Source organism: Euprymna scolopes, chromosome 14 (assembly GCF_053919585.1).
Source record: "Euprymna scolopes isolate OS-2025 chromosome 14, ASM5391958v1, whole genome shotgun sequence".
In the NCBI taxonomy this organism is placed as follows: domain Eukaryota; kingdom Metazoa; phylum Mollusca; class Cephalopoda; order Sepiida; family Sepiolidae; genus Euprymna; species Euprymna scolopes.
In genome coordinates, this window is record NC_136495.1 from 5,524,335 (window position 1) to 5,545,365 (window position 21,031).

Sequence of the window (21,031 nt, forward strand, 5' to 3'; positions counted from 1 at the left end):
TATGTTACTAATGTCGACAAACATTTTTTATAATTTAAACCTACATTATCGCCCTCCTTACTAAAATAATAACTTTGATATATTGTCTGGGTTGATTATTACATTACAAACACACGAATCAATTTGATCACATTTCATCATTTTTTATAATTCTTGGATATGTTACTAACAACTATTTTTCATATTGTAAGCACACATTATCGCTTCCCCGCTTACTAAAATAAAAACTGTGATATATTTCCTGTGCTGATTATTCCATTACAAACACAGCAATTAATTAACTCACATTTCATCAGTTTTCATAATTCTTAGATATGTTACTAATTTCGACAATTATTTCTCATAATTTGAACTCTCCTTATCGCCTCCACTTTACTAAAATAATAACTTTGATATATTGTATGGGCTGATTATTTTATTACAAACACACACATTAATTAACTCACATTTCATCATATTTCATAATTCTTGGATATATTACCAATTTCGACAATCATTCTTCATAATTTTAACCTACAATAACGCCCCATTACTTATATATTAACTTTGATATATTGTCTGGACTGATTATTTCGTTAAAAACACACCAATCAATTAACTGCTAAACTTCTGACTGAGAAACAATATGGATTTAGACAAGCCCGTTCCACAGCAGACATCCTAACTGTAATCTCTGAACGTATATACCATTCACTGAACAAAGCGGGGGAGGGCAGAGCGGTAGCTCTAGATATATCTAAGGCTTTTGACAGGGTATGGCATTAGGGTCTCCTCAGGAAAATTAGATCATACGGTATCACTGGTAGAATACTTAACATAATTAAATCCTTCTTAGATAAGAGAAAAATCCAGGTTGTCCTCGACGGTCGTACATCTAAACAATATGATATAAATGCGGGGGTGCCCCAGGGTTCTATCCTTGGACCTCTATTGGTCCTGATATTCATAGATGACCTCCCCGACAAAATTACCTCTGAGATGTGTATATATGCTGATGACACTACACTCTATGGCAGGCACGACAGGAAGACGAATGAACACATTTCTAAAGAAATGGCAGAAACACTAGAGGAAGACCTCGAATCTATGGTGGAATGGGGGCAAAAGTGGTTGGTCGCGTTCAATGCTGCCAAGACTAAACTAGTTTCATTCAATAATTACAAGAAACCCTTTCTACCACCTATAGCAATGGCCAACGACTCTTTATCTGAGAGTACATCTTTCAAACTCCTTGGTCTAACGTTCACAGGAAACATGAGTTGGAACAATTACATTGAAGGCATTGCCAGGGCCGCTGCAAGAAAGGTGGGCTCTCTCTACCGTGCTAGACAACTACTAACACCCGAAAGTATCCTGTACCTCTATAAGGCCACCATTCGCCCATGTATGGAGTATTGCTGTCACATCTGGGCTGGTGCATCTGCTACTAGTCACTTGCTCCTTGACAAGGTTCAAAAGAGAGTCGCAAACCTGATAGGCCCTGAACTGGAATCTAAGCTTCAGCCTCTGTCCCATCGACGAAATGTTGCATCCCTCTGCCTTTTCTACAAGTATTTTAGTGGTGAATGCTCTGACGAACTGCAATCACTTGTGTCCCCACGACGTGAGCACCCTCGACAAACCCGACAGGCTGCACACTGTAGAGATCCCTAGATGTAAAAGATCTTTTTACTCCAATAGTTTCTTCCCCAGAACCGCTAGACTCTGGAATTCCATTCCAGGCCCCTGCTTCCCCAACAGTACTGACGTGCAGAAGTTCAAGTGTAACGTGAACCGACATCTTGCTGCCTAAATCCCTACATAGTACCCCAGTAGTTGTTGCCCCTGTTAGTAGCCCCCTACACCAAAGTGGCAATTTGCCTTGTTTGGGGTGAAAATGTAATTAAAAAAAAACTCGTATTTCATCATTTTTCATAATTATTGTACACGGTACTAATTTCGACAATCATTTTTCACAATATCAATTCAAATTATCCCCCCCACTTACTAAAATAATGAATTGGATATATTTTCTGAGCTGATTATTTCATTACAAACACACCAATCAATTAACTCACATTCCATCATTTTTCATAATTCTTGGATATGTTACTAATTTCGACAATATTTTCATAATTTAAACCGCTTCCCCCTTACCAAAATAATAACTTTGATATATTATCTGGGATTATTATTTCACTACAAACACACCAATAAATAAACTCATATTTTATCATTTTTCATAATTCTATGATATGTTACTAATTTCGGCAGTCATTTTCTTGATTTTTCCTGACATTATCGCCCTCCCCCTTACTAAAATAATAACTTTGATATATTGCCAGGGCTGATTATTCCATTTTAAACACATCAATCAATTCCTTGTATTCTTATAGTATGTACATCCCATCTATTTTATCCAATCCCGGGTGACACCACGTATTCTGTTAGTAAATATCCTCCACCTATCTCATTCGATCCTGCGCGACGCTGGGTATTTTGCTACTATATGTTTTCCACCTATCTTATTCAATACTGGGTGACGCTTTCTGCTGTTATATATTTGCATTTATCTCATCCAATTTCGGGACTAACTACATGTTCGCCACCCCACTGTTAAAATTATACATGAAATAATGTAATGTCTAAATAGTAAACTGTTTAGCCATTTCCGGGACTGACTTCATATCCTCCACCTCACTGTTAAAAATATACATGAAATAAAGTAATGTTTAATGAGTAAACTGTTTCAGCCATTTTCAGGACCGATTTTTTATCCCCACCCCACTGTTAAAATTATACAAATATACACGAAATGAAGTAATGTTTAATGCGTAAACGGTTTCAGCCATTTCCGGGACTGACTTAATATCCCCCACCCCACTGTTAAAAATATACTTGAAATAAAGTCATGTTTAAACCATAAATTGTTTCAGCAGCTTTTCGAAATTAATACATAATAATATTAACACGGTTAGGGATTAGGCAACCGTTACTGCAACATGAATTTCTGAGTGTAGTATCAGTCTAAGCATTTCAGTGACTTAAGTACCCCCTTCTTTTCGGTCTCGGTAAAAGGAGGAGAAATCCTTTAATTTTTATTTTCTTTACTGATCAGAGTGCCCCTTTTGGGAAGCTGGTTTCCCCAAAAATTTAAAACCGACCTCCTGTCGTACTCTGACTTCGTGGGGAGGCAAGTAAACAAAAAATAATCAGAAGGGACATTTTCTAGGGCATCTTATAATTAATCAGAAGGGAAATTTCCAGGGCATTTTATAATTAATCAGAAGAGAGATTTCCAGGGTATTTTGTAATTAAATAAGAAATTACTTTTCCCAGTTACTTTTGTAATATTAAAACTTTGTTACATTAAATATCATACCTATTTACAATGCCTCCCCACGGAACAGATTTAGACACCAAGGTCGTTTTTTAATATGGAGAAAAGGAACAAAAAATGACTCAGTAATGAAGGATTTCGCCTTCATTGAGAGAGAACAAGGAATTGAAATGTAGCATCTGAATAACAGATACTGCACTTTGATCTTGGCCAAAAGGCAAAGGTGAACAAATCATGCTCTGGAAAATCATGTTTATTAGGTTTGCCTCAAAAGCGACACCAATTTTTTTGTTTTGTTTTATTCCACTTTCCTTTCAAGGGGTGAAAAGGTTTATTTGGAATATTCCACTTTCCTTTTTTAGGGATGCACAGCATGATAACGGACGGAGCGAATTACGATATTAATATAAAGATAATTACGATATTAATATAAAGATAATTACGATATTAATATAAAGATAATTACAATATTAATATAAAGATAATTACGATATTAATATAAAGATAATTACGATATTAATATAAAGATAATTACGATATTAATATAAAGATAATTACGATATTAATATAAAGAAACTTACGATATTAATATAAAGATAATTACGATATTAATATAAAGATAATTACGATATAATATAAAGATAATTACGATATTAATATAAAGATAATTACGATATTAATATAAAGATAATTACGATATTAATATAAAGATAATTACGATATTAATATAAAGATAATTACGATATTAATATAAAGATAATTACGATATTAATATAAAGAAACTTACGATATTAATATAAAGGTAATTACGATATTAATATAAAGATAATTACGATATTAATATAAAGATAATTACGATATTAATATAAAGATAATTACGATATTAATATAAAGATAATTACGATATTAATATAAAGATAATTATTCCTGTACTGCTGGCAATGACTAGGACTACACCAAATAGTCGAGAAGGATAAAAGAGACGGAAAGATCGAAGAGAAAAATACCACCTTGTTATTGGATGGGTGCAAAGGAAACTAAGATAAATCTCGTTCATTGTCAGCGAGAAATCGATGACTAACTGCTGTTCCGATTCATTTGGAAAGGTTATCAATTGCATAATACTGGAAATCTAAGGGTATTTCTTGTAACCCAGACTCCAAGAAACATCATCAGTTGTCAATGAGTAATCTGTGATTATTATCTGCGTGAGATAATAATAATAATAATAATAATAATAATAATAATAATAATAATAATAAACCTAATGCATATGGACGACCTGAAACCTTTCGCAAGGACCGAAAAGGAACGAAAGACACTAATAAACACTACCAGGATCTTCAACCAGAATATCCAAATGGGGTTTGGCATGGAAAAGTGCGCACTACTAGTTATAAGAAAGGGATAAGGAACCAGCCATTCATTGTCGATCCAGTTCTGTAGTTCCCAATCATACTCTGCGAGCTCCGGGGGAAATCTTGTACTCTGGCACTCTACTGAACAAATTCTCTGGCGGTTGTTCGTCTGACCACTCCCAAGCCACAGTCCAGTACTTCGTGCACTGGTTGAACTCCGCACGAAAATCAGGCTGATCTAGGGTGGGTGCCGTGCAAATGCACTCTTCGCGTTGGGAGAAAGTCACGTTCCCGGCTCCGTCTACTATGACTCCGCCCAGCTGCACAATTGCGTCCATTCCTAAGACTAAATCGTACCCAAGTAGCTCCCTGCCCATAATCAGAGCTTGTACGGCTACTTCAGGCCCGCTACCGATGTTTTATGTGGCTGACACCTTCTCTGCAAGATGACAACGAGCTTCCGCCTACAGTCAGCACCGGAGTTCTTGTTTTCCAAGTGTCACAACGTTCAACTGAATAGAAATGAAAGAGAGGATTTTGAACATAATATCCAAGAAAGAAGAAAAACTCTTAGAAACCAATTATATACAATTATATACAAAAAGAACTTGATAAAAACAATAAAATAAATGGACACGATCCTAGGAAAATTATCTTGGACTCTGTCATAGATTGGATAAAAGACTTTGGCATCTGGATTAAAAGGCTAGGAAGCTAATGACCATGCACAATGCACGACACCTGAATAATAATACTGACAGTCATTACGTAAAAGAAAGAGAAGTTAACTCGTACTCCTTATAATTAGATGGTTTTGACCGGCTCTACTGGAGAAAAATGGGGAAAACGAGGAGAGGACTGGTAAGCATTGGAAGACTATGTGGATTAATGTGCTTTTTGTTATGTTCAATTACACCTTAATTATAATTCTTACGCAAACAGACTATAATTCATATACAAATTAATATAATTCTTATATACTCCAACTATAATTATTATAAATTCTTACTATAATTCTTTGCGAAATTCTAATTGAAAAAGATCTCAGTGAACACCAGGTTCGGGAAAAATCCGCCAACAAACGTAATAAAAATTGTTATAATGGAAATCGGGGATTTACAGCATAGCCCTAGTGACGAAATGAGTAGTTACCAATGATGCATTGCTATTGTTTCAGAATTAATTATGCATTATTATGTTTGAACTAGAATGATCCATATATTAGTTCACGTTCATCAAGAATTAATTTGTATTAACGCAGAAGAATGCAAAGAAAATAGGAATAGAAATGAAACGCATTTCTGCAGTTTTATTAGATTTTTCCTACAGTATTTTTATTGTATTGTTGCTTTATTGCGTAGATAGTGATACACAAGACACAATGAAAACATAAGACTTGACAATAATTGGTTTGGCTGAAATAATAAGGGTCACTAAATGCGTTAATAAATCCATGATGCGTCTGTCCAGTAGTGGTGGCCTGACCTCTCTGTCTGAAAGTATCTTTTGACAAAGTTAGCGGTTTTTGTGAGGACACTCAAGCAAATCTTGCACCTGCTTGTCATTGGATTTCGGTGGGACTTTTTGCGACTGAGCAGCCCTTTTAAGGGACCGCTGCTCACCCAGATCATTAGAGAGGTCTAGAAAAGGTGACCTAAGAATCGTCTGTTCCTATTCTCGGCTGGTCAGTTACCTGCGGCTGGCCATTGTCCATTTATGTAGAAAAGAAAAGTTTTATTCTAAAAAGAAAACTAAATTTAATATTGCCACCTGGAACATAAGGACACTTCTTGATATGAGTCGACAAATCCAGAGCGAAGAACAGGTATTGTTTCCAGAGAATTAACTTGATACAATGCTTATCTGAAACCTATTATATATGATTATAGAGGCATTAGAATGCTTGAAGCAGTGAAAAGGTTTTAGCAAAGACTTTGTTAAATCGATTGCTGTAACGGATTTGTTCCTCTATCATCCCAGAGAACCAATGTGGTTTTAGATCTGATCACGGCACAATGATTATGTCATTCTCTGCGCGACAGCTAATGGAGAAATGTATGGAGCAGCAAGTGCCTTTGTATCAAGGTTTTGTCGATCTGACAAAAACTTTTGATAACATTAATCGCAATGCATTCTGGAAGATTCATAGGAAACTAGGCTCTCCTACTAGTTTTATGAAGTTGCTTTAGCAGTTATACCATAATATGAAAGCCCGAGTCAACTTTAATGGATCTCTGTCTGATCCAATTTCAGTTGAAAACGGTGTGAAACAAGGTGAGAAAATTGTCTCCTACATTATTTTCCACATATTTTGCTATGATGTATGCTTTTTACAATTGTGATATTGAGGTGAAGTTTTTGCACATTAGGTAAACTTTTTAACCTTATGCGTCTCAACGCAAAGTCGAAAACTTTTTAGAACCTTGTTTTCAAACTTTTATATGCAGATGATGAAGACCTTGTTTCACATTCAGAAACAGACACACAGATGATTATGGACAAGTTATCAGGGGCTTGCAAGGGTTTCGGACCTACTATCAGCCTCAAGAAAACATATGTATTCCCCTCCTATAGGAATGCCATATGTGGAACCAAACATCTTGGTTGATGATAAGAAGTTAAAGGTCGCAGACAATTTTGTTTATCTGGGTAGTACGCTTATTAAGGACCGTATGCTTGATGCTGATATAAATAATAGAATAGCCAAAGACAGTTCTGCGTTTGGCAAATTGGAGAAACATGTATGGTCTGATCGGGGAATCTCATCAAAAACAAAGCTTAGTGTTTACGAAGCATGCGTTATCACTACATTGCTATATGGGTCAGAGACTTGGACAACATATAGAAGGCATCTCACGTTATTGTAAAGGTTTCACCAAAGTTGTATTCGGAGAATATTTAATATTAACTGGAGAACTCTAACGGCTGACACTGTGCTTCTTGAGCAATCAAATAGTAATAGTATTGAAATGAAAATCATGTAAAATCAGATGCGCTGGACTTGACACTTGGTTAGTATGAAGGACAAAAGACTTCCTAAACAACTGTTTTATGGCGAAACAGATAGAGGTAAAACCAAGAAATAGGTTTAAGAATTTTCTGAAAAACAACTTGAAAATACTGGAGATGGATGTACATAACTGGGAAGCCCAAGCGAAAGATCGATCACTGTGGAGAAAAACCATCAGAGAAAGTTGTAAGATTTTTGAAGAGCACCGTGCAGAGCTTGCTGTCTTAAAACGTGTTTTAAAAAAACAGGATGATAATATAATGTCAGAAATTGCAACATGAACTGAAGTGCATTGTATGTGTTAAAATCTGGTTTTGTTAATCATATGAAATCACACAAAGACATGAACGACAGTCTTATAAGGAGGCTTCTACGGCACACCTGGCAACGCTAAGTTGTCAGGTGTGTGGTCTAATCTACAAATCTAAAACGGCATTCGAGGCTTCACAATATTATCATACGATCACCTTTGCAAGAAGGAAGTTTTTATGCCACCTTGTGGCAAAAATCATTAATTCCTTCACCCTCAACTGGGCACTTTTCTACAGGGAGTGGTCGCTTTTTACGCTAATATTTTCGAAAGTCATCCCCTCTTATCGATTGACTAGCCTTAATTTAAACCTTCGTCACTTCCGGTTTTGCGATGGACGCAACAGCAAAGACGTCACGTTTAGGGGGGGTTCATGTTCTTTTCCTCCTTCACAGTATGGATTCGAGTCTGTCTGCCTACTATCATTATTTTTATTTATTTATTTATAATATTTTTTTTGCTCAACACACACCTCCAAACACCCAAGCAACGCCAGGCACCTAGGCTAGTCATATATATAATTAAGCTGAATACGTTTGTGTGTGTATGTGTGTGTGTGTGTGTGTGTGTGTGTGTGTGTGTGTGTGTGTGTGTGTGTGTGTGTGTGTGTGTGTGTGTGTACGGGAATACGCTGCATGGTTGACTATTATACAAAACTGTATTATTATTGTCCTATATGATGGCCTATTATACAAAACCGACCACATAGCAATGATAGAAAAGATATCGAGGATCAAAAATGCGTTTTTTACATTTTGAACGGTGGTGATTTATTAACATTGTGGGGTCTTCGTACGAGCCCGGCACCTAAGGTATGGAAATATAAAAATACAAGAAGACGCTTACAAGAGTTTATATATATATATATATATATACATGTGTGTGTGTGTGTGTGTGTGTGTGTGTGTGTGTGTGTGCGGAGAAGAAGATTTTGATAAGTATGTTTCAGCTTACACACGGACGGTATAATAAAATTGTGGGGTCTACGTCCGCGCCTAGCCTCTAGAAAATAAAAATATGCCATAAACTTTACCACAAATTTCTGATACCTAACCGCGTAACTATACTTTGTGAATTACGTTACGGTTTGAAAAACGGTTATAATAAAAATTATCGGATCTGCGTTCATGCCTAACCGCTATAGAATAGAAATATGCCACAAAGTTTAACCAGGTTTTTATAATATAGATCCACATAATGATACTGTGATAAACGTGTTTTAATTCGAATAAGTGTGGTATCATCAAATTATGGGGTATATCTGGCTTACATGTGACCTTACTCTATATATCTATAAAATTGAAAATGCCTGTCTGTGTGTCGTTCTGTCTGTATGTGTACATTTCTCTACACAATAACTATCAATTTTCGGTCTACAGACTCGAGATTTGGCATAAGGGGTATTGAGATTTGGGAAAATTGTTTTGATCGGTTTTCGGACAGAAATTTGGCTGTAAAGGAGTCAAAGTTCAACGATTTAACCTTTAAGAACTCCCACAAACTCCTCCGCTAATTGAGGGTCTAAATACGTGAAATTTTGGATATAGGCTCTTTAGATATTGATCAAACTTTATAATTTGATTTGGGTCCAAAATAATGAATACTAAGAGGCTAAAATTGTGGTCAAAGTTTTTTTTTTTTAAATTGACATCTGGAGCCTCTATCAAATTACTCAGCCAATTTTTGGTCTAAATATTTGAAATTTTACATAAAGTGTATTCAGACATAGGGCAAGCTTTTTAATCAGTTTTTATGTCCAAGTTTCGCTGCCAAGACGTCAAGATTGAAATAGTTGATCTTTGCAAACTCTAGGAAACTCCTCCCCCAATTTTCTGTCTAAACAATTGAAATTTTAGATGTAAGTTACCTGGACATGGATCAAATATTTTAATTTAATTTGAGCCTAAAACAATAAATATTAAGGTGTAAAAATTGGGGTCAAATTAAAAAAAAATTGCTGTCTGCGGGTTTACCAACTTTTTTCTATGGTAGTTAACGAAGTCTATTACATATATAGAAAGGCATTACCGTACATATTCACACTTTTTTAATACATACACATACGGGCTCAACTGCTAGTAGGATAATACAGCTGAACGTCTGTCTGTTTGTATGTCTGTACACGAATATGATCCTGTATGGTTTACCATTATACAAAACTGACCACATACAATGATAGAAGAGGTATCAAGGAACAAAAATGGTTGTGATACATTCTGAACAGGAATGGTTCATTAAAATTATTGTGTCTGTGTACGCGTTCGATCCCCAAAGAATGCGAATAAAAACTATAAAAAAAACTTTTACAACGGTTTTGCATATAGATGCGCATACAAATACTTTGATAGATATGTTTCAACTTGAACATGGATGATATATAAAAATTGTGGCTTCTCCGTTCGCGCCTGGTATCCATAGAATGAAAATGTGCCACAAACTATTGTCTGTCGGTATAAAATAATTTATTTTATTTTAAAATATTGTAGTATAAAGCCTCTCTAATAAGATTAAAGTTGAGCCCTATTTATGGAATTATGAAAAAGCGGCCAATTTCCAACTTCCTGTTGTTGAATACTTTGTCTGTGACAACTCTGAATGCCCACCAAGGTGGCATTCATAGGTACTTAATTTCCTTCCAATAACGTGTTAGTTGCCGATGTCCTAGAGTAAAGGCACTTGCTTGTAAAGGCAAGGGTAGCTTTGTTGACTGGGTTTGAGTTTCTCGGCAGTAATTCTCACTTCCTACACTGATAATTGCATAAGCATAAAACATCTATATATCTATAAAAGTGAACGTGTCTGTCTGTCTGTGTGTCTGTGTGTCTGTCTGTGTACATTTCCCTACGCAATAACTCTGTCAATTTTTAGTCTATAGACTCGAAATTTGAAATACCGGGTACTGAGATTTGGGAAAATCGATGTGACGGGTGTCAGCCAGAAATTTGGCTGTTAAGGGGTCAAATTTCAACGATTTGACCTTTAAGAACTCTACCAAACTCCTCCGACAATTTTGGGTCTAGACACTTGAAATTTTAGATATAGGTTCCTTGAACCTGGATCTAACTTAATAAAGTGATTGGAGCCCGAAACTATAAATTTTAAGGGGTCATAATAGGGGTCAAATTTTTAAAAAAATGACGTCTGCGGTCTATACCAAATTACTCACACAATTTCTGGTCTAAACATTTGAAATTTTTACATAAAGTGTATTCAGAGATAGGGCAAGCTTTTTTATCAGTTTGGGTCGAAAATTTTTAGTTACCAATATATAAATGTATGTATGTATGTCTGTTTGCATGTCTGCCTTAAACTTTCAATAGAGGCGACGGATTTTTTCAAGATCAGTATCGTTTTAAAGTTCGATATTTCATACGACAAATATCGAAAAATTGTCTAAAAACATTAATATCTTCCCCTTCAACTAGGCACTTTTCTACAGGGGGGGTCACTTTTTTCGCCGATATTTTTGAAAGTTATATCTCCTTTATATTATCTAGCCTTAATTTTTAAAAATGTCGCTTCCGGTTTGGCGGTGGTCGTAACAGCATAAACGTTAGGTTTTACTCCGTTCTTTTCCTCCTTTGCGGTACGGGTTCGAGCCTTCCTTCCTACTACCACTTTTTTTTTTTGTTTTTGCTCAGCATACACATCCAAACATCCGGGCAACGCCGGGCGCCCATGCTAGTAATCTATAATATAAAAAGCCAAAATATGTATATATGTGTGTGTGTCTTTGTATGTCTCACAAAAACTTCTGACAGATGCGTCGGAACGTGATGAAATAAGTATCATTTTAAACATCGATATTTCTGAAAACAAATATTGAAAAACTGGTCAAAAACATCAAATCATTCACCCTCAGCCGGGCAGATTTTTACAAGGAGTTGTCGCTTTTTTCGCCTAGATTTTCCCAAGTCACCGTCTCCTTTCGATTGACTAGCCTTAATTTCAACGCTCGCGACTTCCGGTTTCGCCATAGATGCATCAGCTTAGGCATTACGCTTTTTTGTTTGTTTGTTTGCAGCTTCTTTTCCTCCTTCGCGTTACGGGTTCGTGCCAGACTTTAACACCTCTCTCAACCCGAGCTGCCTACATTTGTTTTGATTCCCTCCCTTTCTGCTACTACCATTTTTTTTCGGAGTTCCTTACTACACCACTTCGACACACCCGGGCAACGCCGGTAACTCCCGCTAGTACATAACAAAGCTGAACGTCTGTGTGTATGTTTGTACACGAATAGGCTCCTATATTGTTTACTAATATACAAAACTAACCACATACAATGATAGAAGTTGTATCAAGCAACAAAATTGGCTATGTTACATTTTGAACAGGAAGTGATTCATTAAAACTGTCGGGTTTTCGAACACACCCGCTCCCCAAGAGAATGGAAATAAAACACTAAAAAATAACTTTTACATGGGTTTTTATATAGATGCGCATAAGTATACTTGATAGGTATGGTTCAGCTTGAACAAGGATAGTATATAAAAATTGTGGGGTCTTCGTTCGCGCCTGGTATTCATAAAGTGAAAATATGCCATAAATTATAACTAAGGCTTTTCATATCTATTTGCGTAAGTATACCTTTATAATTTCAGTTTGAAAAATATGGTATAATAAAATTATAGGGTCTGCGTTCGCGCCTGATCTCCATAGAATGGAAATATATCACGAAGTCTAACAAGTTTTTTTTTAATATAGATCCACATGAGAATATTGTGATGGGCGTGTTTAAGTTTAACCAGGCGTGGTATGATAAAATTATGAGTCTATCTGGCTTGACTGATTTAAGAAATTTTCTACTAAAATATTGTTTAAGAAAAACAAGTTATTTCTGAGTAATATAGAAACCAATTTATGTTACTAAAATAGAATTTGATCGATATTAAAATAATCTATATAATAAAGCTGAACATTTGTGTGTGTGTGTGTGTGTGTGTGTGTGCGTGCGTGCGCGTGCAAAATAGGCTCCTATATGGTTGAATATTATACAAAACTAAAGAAAGAGTATCCAGGATCAAAAATGCGCATGTTACATTTTGAATAGTGGTAGTTCATTTTTTATTTATTTATTTATTTATTTATTTATTTTTATTACATTTTTACCCCAAACAAGGCACATTGCTACTTTGATGTAGGGGGCTACTATCAGGGACTTAAGTTTCGGGGGTACTATGTAAGGATTTTTAGCACCAAGATGTCTGTTCCCATTACACTTGAACTTCTGCATGTCAGTACGGTTGGGGAAGCAGGAAACCGGAAGATAAGAGAAAATTATGGGGTCTATCTGGCTTACATGTGACCTAAATAGGACAATTAAACTGAACGTCTGTGTGTGTGCGTGTGTGCCTGTATGTGTGTCTGTGTGTTGCTGTACACGAATATGCTCCTATATGACTTATCTTCTGTGTATATAAAAGCGAAAATGTGTGTATTTATGTGCGTTTGTTTCTTTCGACAGACAGAACAAAAATTAACAAACTTGGTATCATATTTAAGATCCATCCTTCGCCCGAAAAATATCGAAAAATTGGTCAAAAACGTTAATTTTCTCAAACTGAAATCAACAATTTTCTACGGGGGGAGGGTCAACGAAAACCGTCCTCTCATGACGAGATCGGTTCTACGCATGCGTCAGATGACGTCATGACCTGATTTAGTTTAAATAGTTGAAGAACTGACTAAATTTCATGTACGTTGTGTTAGCTCAGTTGTTAGAGCGTTTGGTCATTATCTAAACGTTTTGGGTTCGAATTTTTTTTTTTTTCGATTTTTTAAATTTTAATATTGAAGCAGTGTTATTTAAGCCATTTTTCACGTAACGTTCGTTTTTCTGTTTTTTTTTTATTTCGCTTATTCTTAGGTTTTCATTAACACCCCCACCCCCGACCGACCACACACACCACAAAAACACCCGGGTATCCACCGATTTTTTAAATTTTAATATCGAAACAGGCTTATTTATGCCATTTTCACGTGTTTTTTTTTTTAGTTTTAACGTTCGTTTTTTTGTTTTCTTTTTTGTTTTTTCGATTTTTACATTTAACATCGTTTGTTTGCCTTACGTTAGTTTTTTGTGTTTTGTTTTCGATGTTACAAATTTAATATTTATAATTAATATATCTATATTTATTAATTAGCAAATTTAATATTTATAATTGATATATCTATATTAATTAATTAGCAAATTTAATATTTATAATTAATATATATATATTTATTAATTAGCAAAGTTAATATTTATAATTGATATATCTATATTTATGAATTAGCAAATTTTATATTTATAATCGATATATCTATATTTATTAATTAGCAAATTTAATATTTATAATTAATATATATATATTTATTAATTAGCAAATTTAATATTTATAATTAATATATCTATATTTATTAATTAGCAAATTTAATAATTATAATTAATACAAATATATATATTATTAATTAGCAAATTTAATATTTATAATTGATATATCTATATTTATTAATTAGCAAAGTTAATATTTATAATTAATATATCTATATTTTTTAATGAGCTAAGTTTATATTTATAATTAATATATCTATATTTATTAATTAGCAAAGTTAATATTTATAATTAAAATATCTATATTTATTAATTAGCAAATTTAATATTTATAATTAATATATCTTTATTTATTAATTAGCAAATTTTATATTTATAATTAATATATCTATATTTAATTATTAACAAATTTAATATTTATAATTAATATATCTATATTTCTTTCTGGAAATGTTTTCTCAATCATTAAATCATTTCTCTCCGATAGGCTCATAAGAGTAGTGGTAGATGGACAAAAATCAGAGGACTGCAATATAAATGCTGGAGTCCCTCAGGGGTCAATCCTCGGCCCAACTCTCTTCCTGATCTACATCAATGACCTCCCTAAACATATACTTAAATCATTCGTTGACATCTATGCTGATGACACGACCAGCTACGGCAACACATCAAAGGCTTTAAATGACAAAGTTCTCTCTGATTCTCTCTCCTCTGATCTCGAGCGCGTGCTTCAGTGGGGGAAAATGTGGCTGGTTTCCTTTAATGCATCTAAAACCAAACTCCTCTCCTTACATCATTAACGCTCTGATCCTCATCTGGCATCAATTGTGATGGATGGCTCTCGTCTGGGAGAGGCCCCGTGTTTTGACAAGCTTCTGGGTTTGACCTTTACTCCTGATCTGAAATGGAACACGTACATCAAGTCTGTTGCCAAGGTCGCTGGAAAGATGGTGGGATCCTTCTACCGCTCCAGAAGATATCTCACTACTGATGCAATTCTCTATCTATATAAAAGCTAAGTACGTCTAAGGATGGAATACTGTTGCCATATCTGGGCAGGAGCTGCTAAAAACAGCCTATCCTGCCTTGACAGAGTAAAAAGAAAGACTTCGTGGCTTAGTGAGGGATGCCCTTTTCTCTATCCTGCAACCTCTCTCCCACAGAAGAGACGTTGCGAGCCTATCCTTGTTTTATCGTTATTTCCATGGCAGGTGCTCGTCTGAACTCCAATCTCTGTTCACCCCTCGCCAATCTTTCACGAAAAACACCTGTCTAGCTGAATCCACTGTGAAAAATTTCCCCCACTCTATATCTGTGCCTAAATCAAAACGCGGATTCCATGAACAAAGCTTCTTTCTTAGAACTGCACGCCTGTGGAACTCTGTTCCGTCTGCCTGCTTCCCACCGGACTACAACTTGGATGTCTTCAAGTCCAATGTTAACAAATTCCTAATGAACCGCCCCCTTAAGTAAAGACTTCATCAAAACTCCACACTAACGTAATGTACTTGCAATAACCCTTATCCCTGAGTGGCTTCCGGGCCTTGATAAGTCGTGATCACTATGTAAAAAAAAGAAAGAAAAATATTTACCTGAATAACACATGTTTGCATATACAAAACTTAAAATTAAAACAAAATTATTTTCAATTCCGGTCATATTAAATTATTTATTAATCTTATTTTAAAAAACTTTACATACTCTCTCTCTCTCTCTCTCTCTCTCTCTCTCTCTCTCTCTCTCTCTCTCTCTCTCTCTCTCTCTCTCTCTCTCACTCTCTCTGGTTGTGTGTGTGTGACTCTCTGATTATCACCCCCTAACTTCGAACCCCGTTACAATATATTGAGAATCCCATTTGTTTGTGACGTCAGAGGCCTGCTGTCAACCAACGTGACTTTATCACGTGGATTTTACATGTCTGTCTAAACACACTCTTGGAAAAACAAAGAATTCCCAATTTTAATCTATTTTCAATCATTATCTATAAACTCGCATTGTCCATTCTTTGAATTGACATATTTAATATCCTGTTATTTCTAAAAGAATTAACAATGGACTGCATTCCTAGGATTTCAATTATCCACTTGCCTACAGGGTTCGATTCTAGCTATTTCCTGATATCATTTTCACTTATCTCGTCTGCCTTCTTACTTATATGAGAAGGGGGCAGCCCTTCTTATATAACATAAAGAGCACAAATTCAGATTGTAAACTACATCACATGAAACTATTTATCTATGCGTAAAAGTTAATGGAAAAAGTTTATGAAATACATAAAAAGAAAACAAAAGTGCAAAATAAAAAATACAAAGTGAAAGAATATGCTAGTATCAGCAAATTCATTTGCAATAACCGTTATTTTGCTTACATCTTCTAATGAAAAGACCCCGTTCTATGAAACTCCACAAATTTAAAAAATTCTTAATATGAGTACCCTATGATAAAATAGATTCTTTTAAATTATAAATTACAATCTTTAATTGTGTTCTTTTATGACAAACTTTATTTGCTACTTTTTGTTGCATTAAGCATTTTTATCTGGTTAAGTTTACTATATAAATATTAATATTTATATTCTTTTTAAGTTTCATTTGAAAATTTGATTTGAAAACTTAATATTTCTTCTTAGTGGCGATGAAGTGGCTGAAGGCGTTTTTGATAATCCTTTGGTTTTTGAACCATGAAAGTCGGAAGGTGAGAGGTTTGAAGAGTATGGCAGATGCAAATCCGTTTAATTTCTTAAGAGTCGGTTTAATAACGTGCAGTCAGGCATTGTCTGTAATGGATGGGACCGGTCGCAGACCACCAAGTAGTCAAACATTTCATGAAGCTCATGCGGTCGGACTCCATTTCCTTTCCACTCAATCTAGGCGCTATGATTTGTATCTTTGGGGGTTTAACAATGAAGGAGGAAGAAACTCTCTTGTTGTTGCAGAAACCCTCGAAAACTCAAAGGCAGATTCCGAGTAAGGGCTCGTCTCTGACTGTCGGTTGGTTTGATCCAAATCGCCCATGTCCTTCAGTTGAGACAGATAACCGTCCTCAATCTCGGCAGCTGTTACCTCGTCAAATGGGGCCTAACTCCAGCTGTGTAATACAAGTCTCTAACTTGACAATGAATTGTCGAATTTCCGTCCGTAAGAATGAGTACGCCGAGGGCCTTACTCCATCGCGACACATCTTCAGCTGTCCCTGTATCTTCTGAGTCAATGACTCTCCGCTGTGTAGAAAGAGGGAACACTTCAAAAAGTTCAAACTGTTCTTTCGTGACATTCATGATAGCAATTAATCAACAAAAGAGTGAAGTGGCAAATCCTTTGCAGATTTGGGAAAAACTTATTTTATTTATTTAGGTAAAGGTGATTACCAAGTGATTGCTTAAGCTTCGGGGATCGCAATGGTGCTCTATGCGACCCCCACCCTACTGGGGTCGAGTAACAAAATAATACGGAGAGCAACGAGTAACTAAGGTTATGCCAACCGTTCGCCAGTACTTCATGAACACAACTGATCACTAGTCAGAGGTACGTTCGCTGTATAACAAAAGATTCGTGCCTCCTCCAAGTCTATATAAGACTCGTCCTTTTAAACACTCAGATTGAAATTTCGCCCCCTAGGCCGGCGCCACCACGTAAGCAATCCTCTTTTTCTTTTCTTTTTTTTATTTTTTCACAAAATCAAACATACACCGCTGTACATGTAATGCTCTCTACCAATCTAAGCTATGAAAACAGGACAATTGCCAGCACTCCCAAAATGCAGCGTTGGATTGCTACGAAAAACAGGGACGTGCTCAGGGTGATGAAAAAGTTTCCAACCATGGTTATGGTTTTTGGTACGGTTTTAAGTGAGTGAAAAAATGGTTTAAAAGTCAACACCAAAGTGTACCTGGAGTTTAATGATCCTCTGGTGCAATCAGATGGGTGCTGACCCACAAGTCCAAAAAGACCGAAGCTTGGCTTCAGAAGGAGTACTACGACTTCGTACCATTCTCTCACTTGCCTCCTTCTCCCCCCCCTCCCGCCTGAATTCGCTGGATTACTTAGTTTGGTTATACATCAAGAACATCACCAACATGACTACCCTCAACACCAAAGCCAGCCTGATCGCCGCAATCCACCAGTCATTGTGGAAAAGACATGCCCCAGTTTTAAAATAAATTTTTCTTTAGGGCGACACTTTTTTTTCCACCCTGTAAATCCATGTTAATCAATATAATTGATATATTTCCCGGTTAATTCAAAGTCAAACATTATTTAATTGATCCCGGACGATTTACACTGGAAGTTTTCACTTATAAATCTAGCGAAATGTGGGCGTGAAAAGTTCAACCTTGTAATGTCATAAAAAGAATGGCTCGTGATTTTCTCCCGGAAACTACGGTAAGAAAATCATTTACTGAATTTAGTTTAATGCAACAAACTTACCAACGACTTAAAAAAAAATAACAACCTGATACCAATAAAATTCATCCCTAAAAATAACAACAAAAATATTTTTTAAATAAAATAAATTCTCCCCAATAAAATAAAGTCACGAAAAAAAACATTTTATGTTAACATGCATGAGTTGAAATTTTTATTTTTTTTTATTTACAGGTTATTTATACTTAAATGGTGCAGATTATTGTAGATCTACTATAACCTTGACTTTTGGTATGTTTGACGGTTGGTCCAATGGTTATTTCACAATCGAATATTATGTAATTGGTCCCGGACCATTTACACTGAAAGTTTCTACCTATAAATCCGGTCCAATCTGGTCGTGCGAAATTCAGCCGAGGAATTCAATAAAAAGAATGGCTCGTGTTTTTCTCCCGGGAAAGACGGTAAGAACATTATTCTCTTGTAATCACTTTTGGGATTTTATCCTTGTTTCTGTTGAAAATTAAGCGACAATAAGTCACTTTATTATTACAGTGCAATGTTCAGTATTATTTAAGACTCCTTTTCTTCTTTCGTTTGATTGCATCTATTTTTATCTTCATTTCTGTGTATTAAATTCTATAAAAAAATATTTAAGGCAATCTAACACGTAGAATTATTTGCTGAGATAAACAGCAATTAAACTTTCATTTTTCCATTGGTTGTGTTAGTCCATCATATAATAAAATAATTGTATTTTAGGACTTATTTGGCTGGGAAATCAGATAACTAAAAATTTTAATCGAATAATCTAAAAAGATATAAATAAATTAATTCTATTTCATTTTCTTAATTAGTTGTAAAAATGTGCACAGGAATAAATGTCTAAAATAAAATAACTTCACTGCATTCCAGGCAACGCCGGGTCGGGGCAGCTAGTTACCAATAAATAAATCAGTTACTGTTAATTTTTAAAGCTTAAAACAATTCAAATGAAATTAACATATCTGTGCCTTGTTATATGAATTACTTTTGGTTTCTTTTACAGAAATACCTTTATATTTTGGGCAAAGTTGGCAAAGGTTCTCGGATAATAATTGCACAAATATGGGATGGTAAGTAGCCATTTTTATTTCTTAATAAAGTTGCACATAATATAAATAAATAAGAATAAAAGCGGTCCTCATATATTCGAAGACGGAAAAAATCATATAGTATTTAAATGTGTTATCTAGTATATATATATATATATATATATATATATATATATATATATATATATATACTAGATATATATATATATATATATATATATATATATATTTCTTGATTAGCTTGGCGACCTCATGCACGGTTACTTGTATGTTACCTAGCTTGTTCTGTGTTATAGGAGGAAATATGAGGAGTTGATGGCCTTCGTCGCATAGGGTAGAATTTCTTAGATGTCCACGCCTGTGGAACTCTGTTCCTTCTGCCTGCTTCCCACCGGACTACAACTTGGATGTGTTCAAGTCCAACGTTAACAAATTCCTAATGAACCGCCCCCTTAAGTAAACACTTCCTCAAATCTCAACACTAACGTAATGTACTTGCAATAACCCTTATCCCTGAGTGGCTTCCGGGCCTTGATAAGTGGTGATCACTGTGTAAAAAAAAATATATATATATATATATATATATATATATCGTGCATGTGTGTGTGTGCTGCAAAAGTATTTGGTGCATTGTTTGTTTTTTTCATATTTCTCAAGAAATATCAAGTTAATTTAAATGAAATATATCCATATAAAAATAAAACGGAAATGAAGATATTCTTAGTTGATAAATATTTATTAACAAAAAATCTAAAAGTATTTAACACATTTACTAATATTTACTTGTAAATCCTCTGTTCTGCCGTATAACCTCCAAGCTTTTTTCATAACCGCCTATTAGTTTCTTACAAGCCCTTGCTGATAGTTTCAGCTATTCTTTTTCGCAAACTTTCTTCAATTTTTTACATGGAGGTCACCACTTATCAAGACCCGGAGGCCACACAGGGATAAGGGTTATTGCGTGTACAGTAATCAATGAGATAGTATTGTAGTAATCATTAATATTGGAGGTTTGATAGAGTGTCTAACTTAAGAGGGCGGTTTGTCAGGAATTTGTTTATGTTGGACTTGAAGGCATCCAAGTTGTAGCCAGGTGGGAAACAGGCAAACGGAAGAGAGTTCCACAGTCGTGCACTTCTGAGAAAGAAGCTCTGTTCATGGAATCTACGTTTGAATTTAGGCACAGATAAAGAGTGGAGAAAATTATTGACAGTAGTTTCAGCCAGACGGGTGTTTCTCGTGAAAGATTGGCGAGGGAGAACG

At 35.1% G+C, this 21,031-nt stretch overlaps 1 protein-coding gene across 1 annotated transcript in view; it reads left to right on the forward strand.

The window, feature by feature from the left end:
* LOC145293343 (uncharacterized) overlaps positions 1–21,031 on the forward strand; it is a 42,113-nt gene that overhangs the window by 10,485 nt on the left and 10,597 nt on the right. Inside the window, exons 3-4 of the mRNA XM_080139985.1 lie at positions 18,909–19,138; positions 19,723–19,789. Of these exons, the coding sequence (XP_079996111.1) occupies positions 18,909–19,138; positions 19,723–19,789 (297 nt within the window). The remainder of the gene's footprint in view (positions 1–18,908; positions 19,139–19,722; positions 19,790–21,031) is intronic.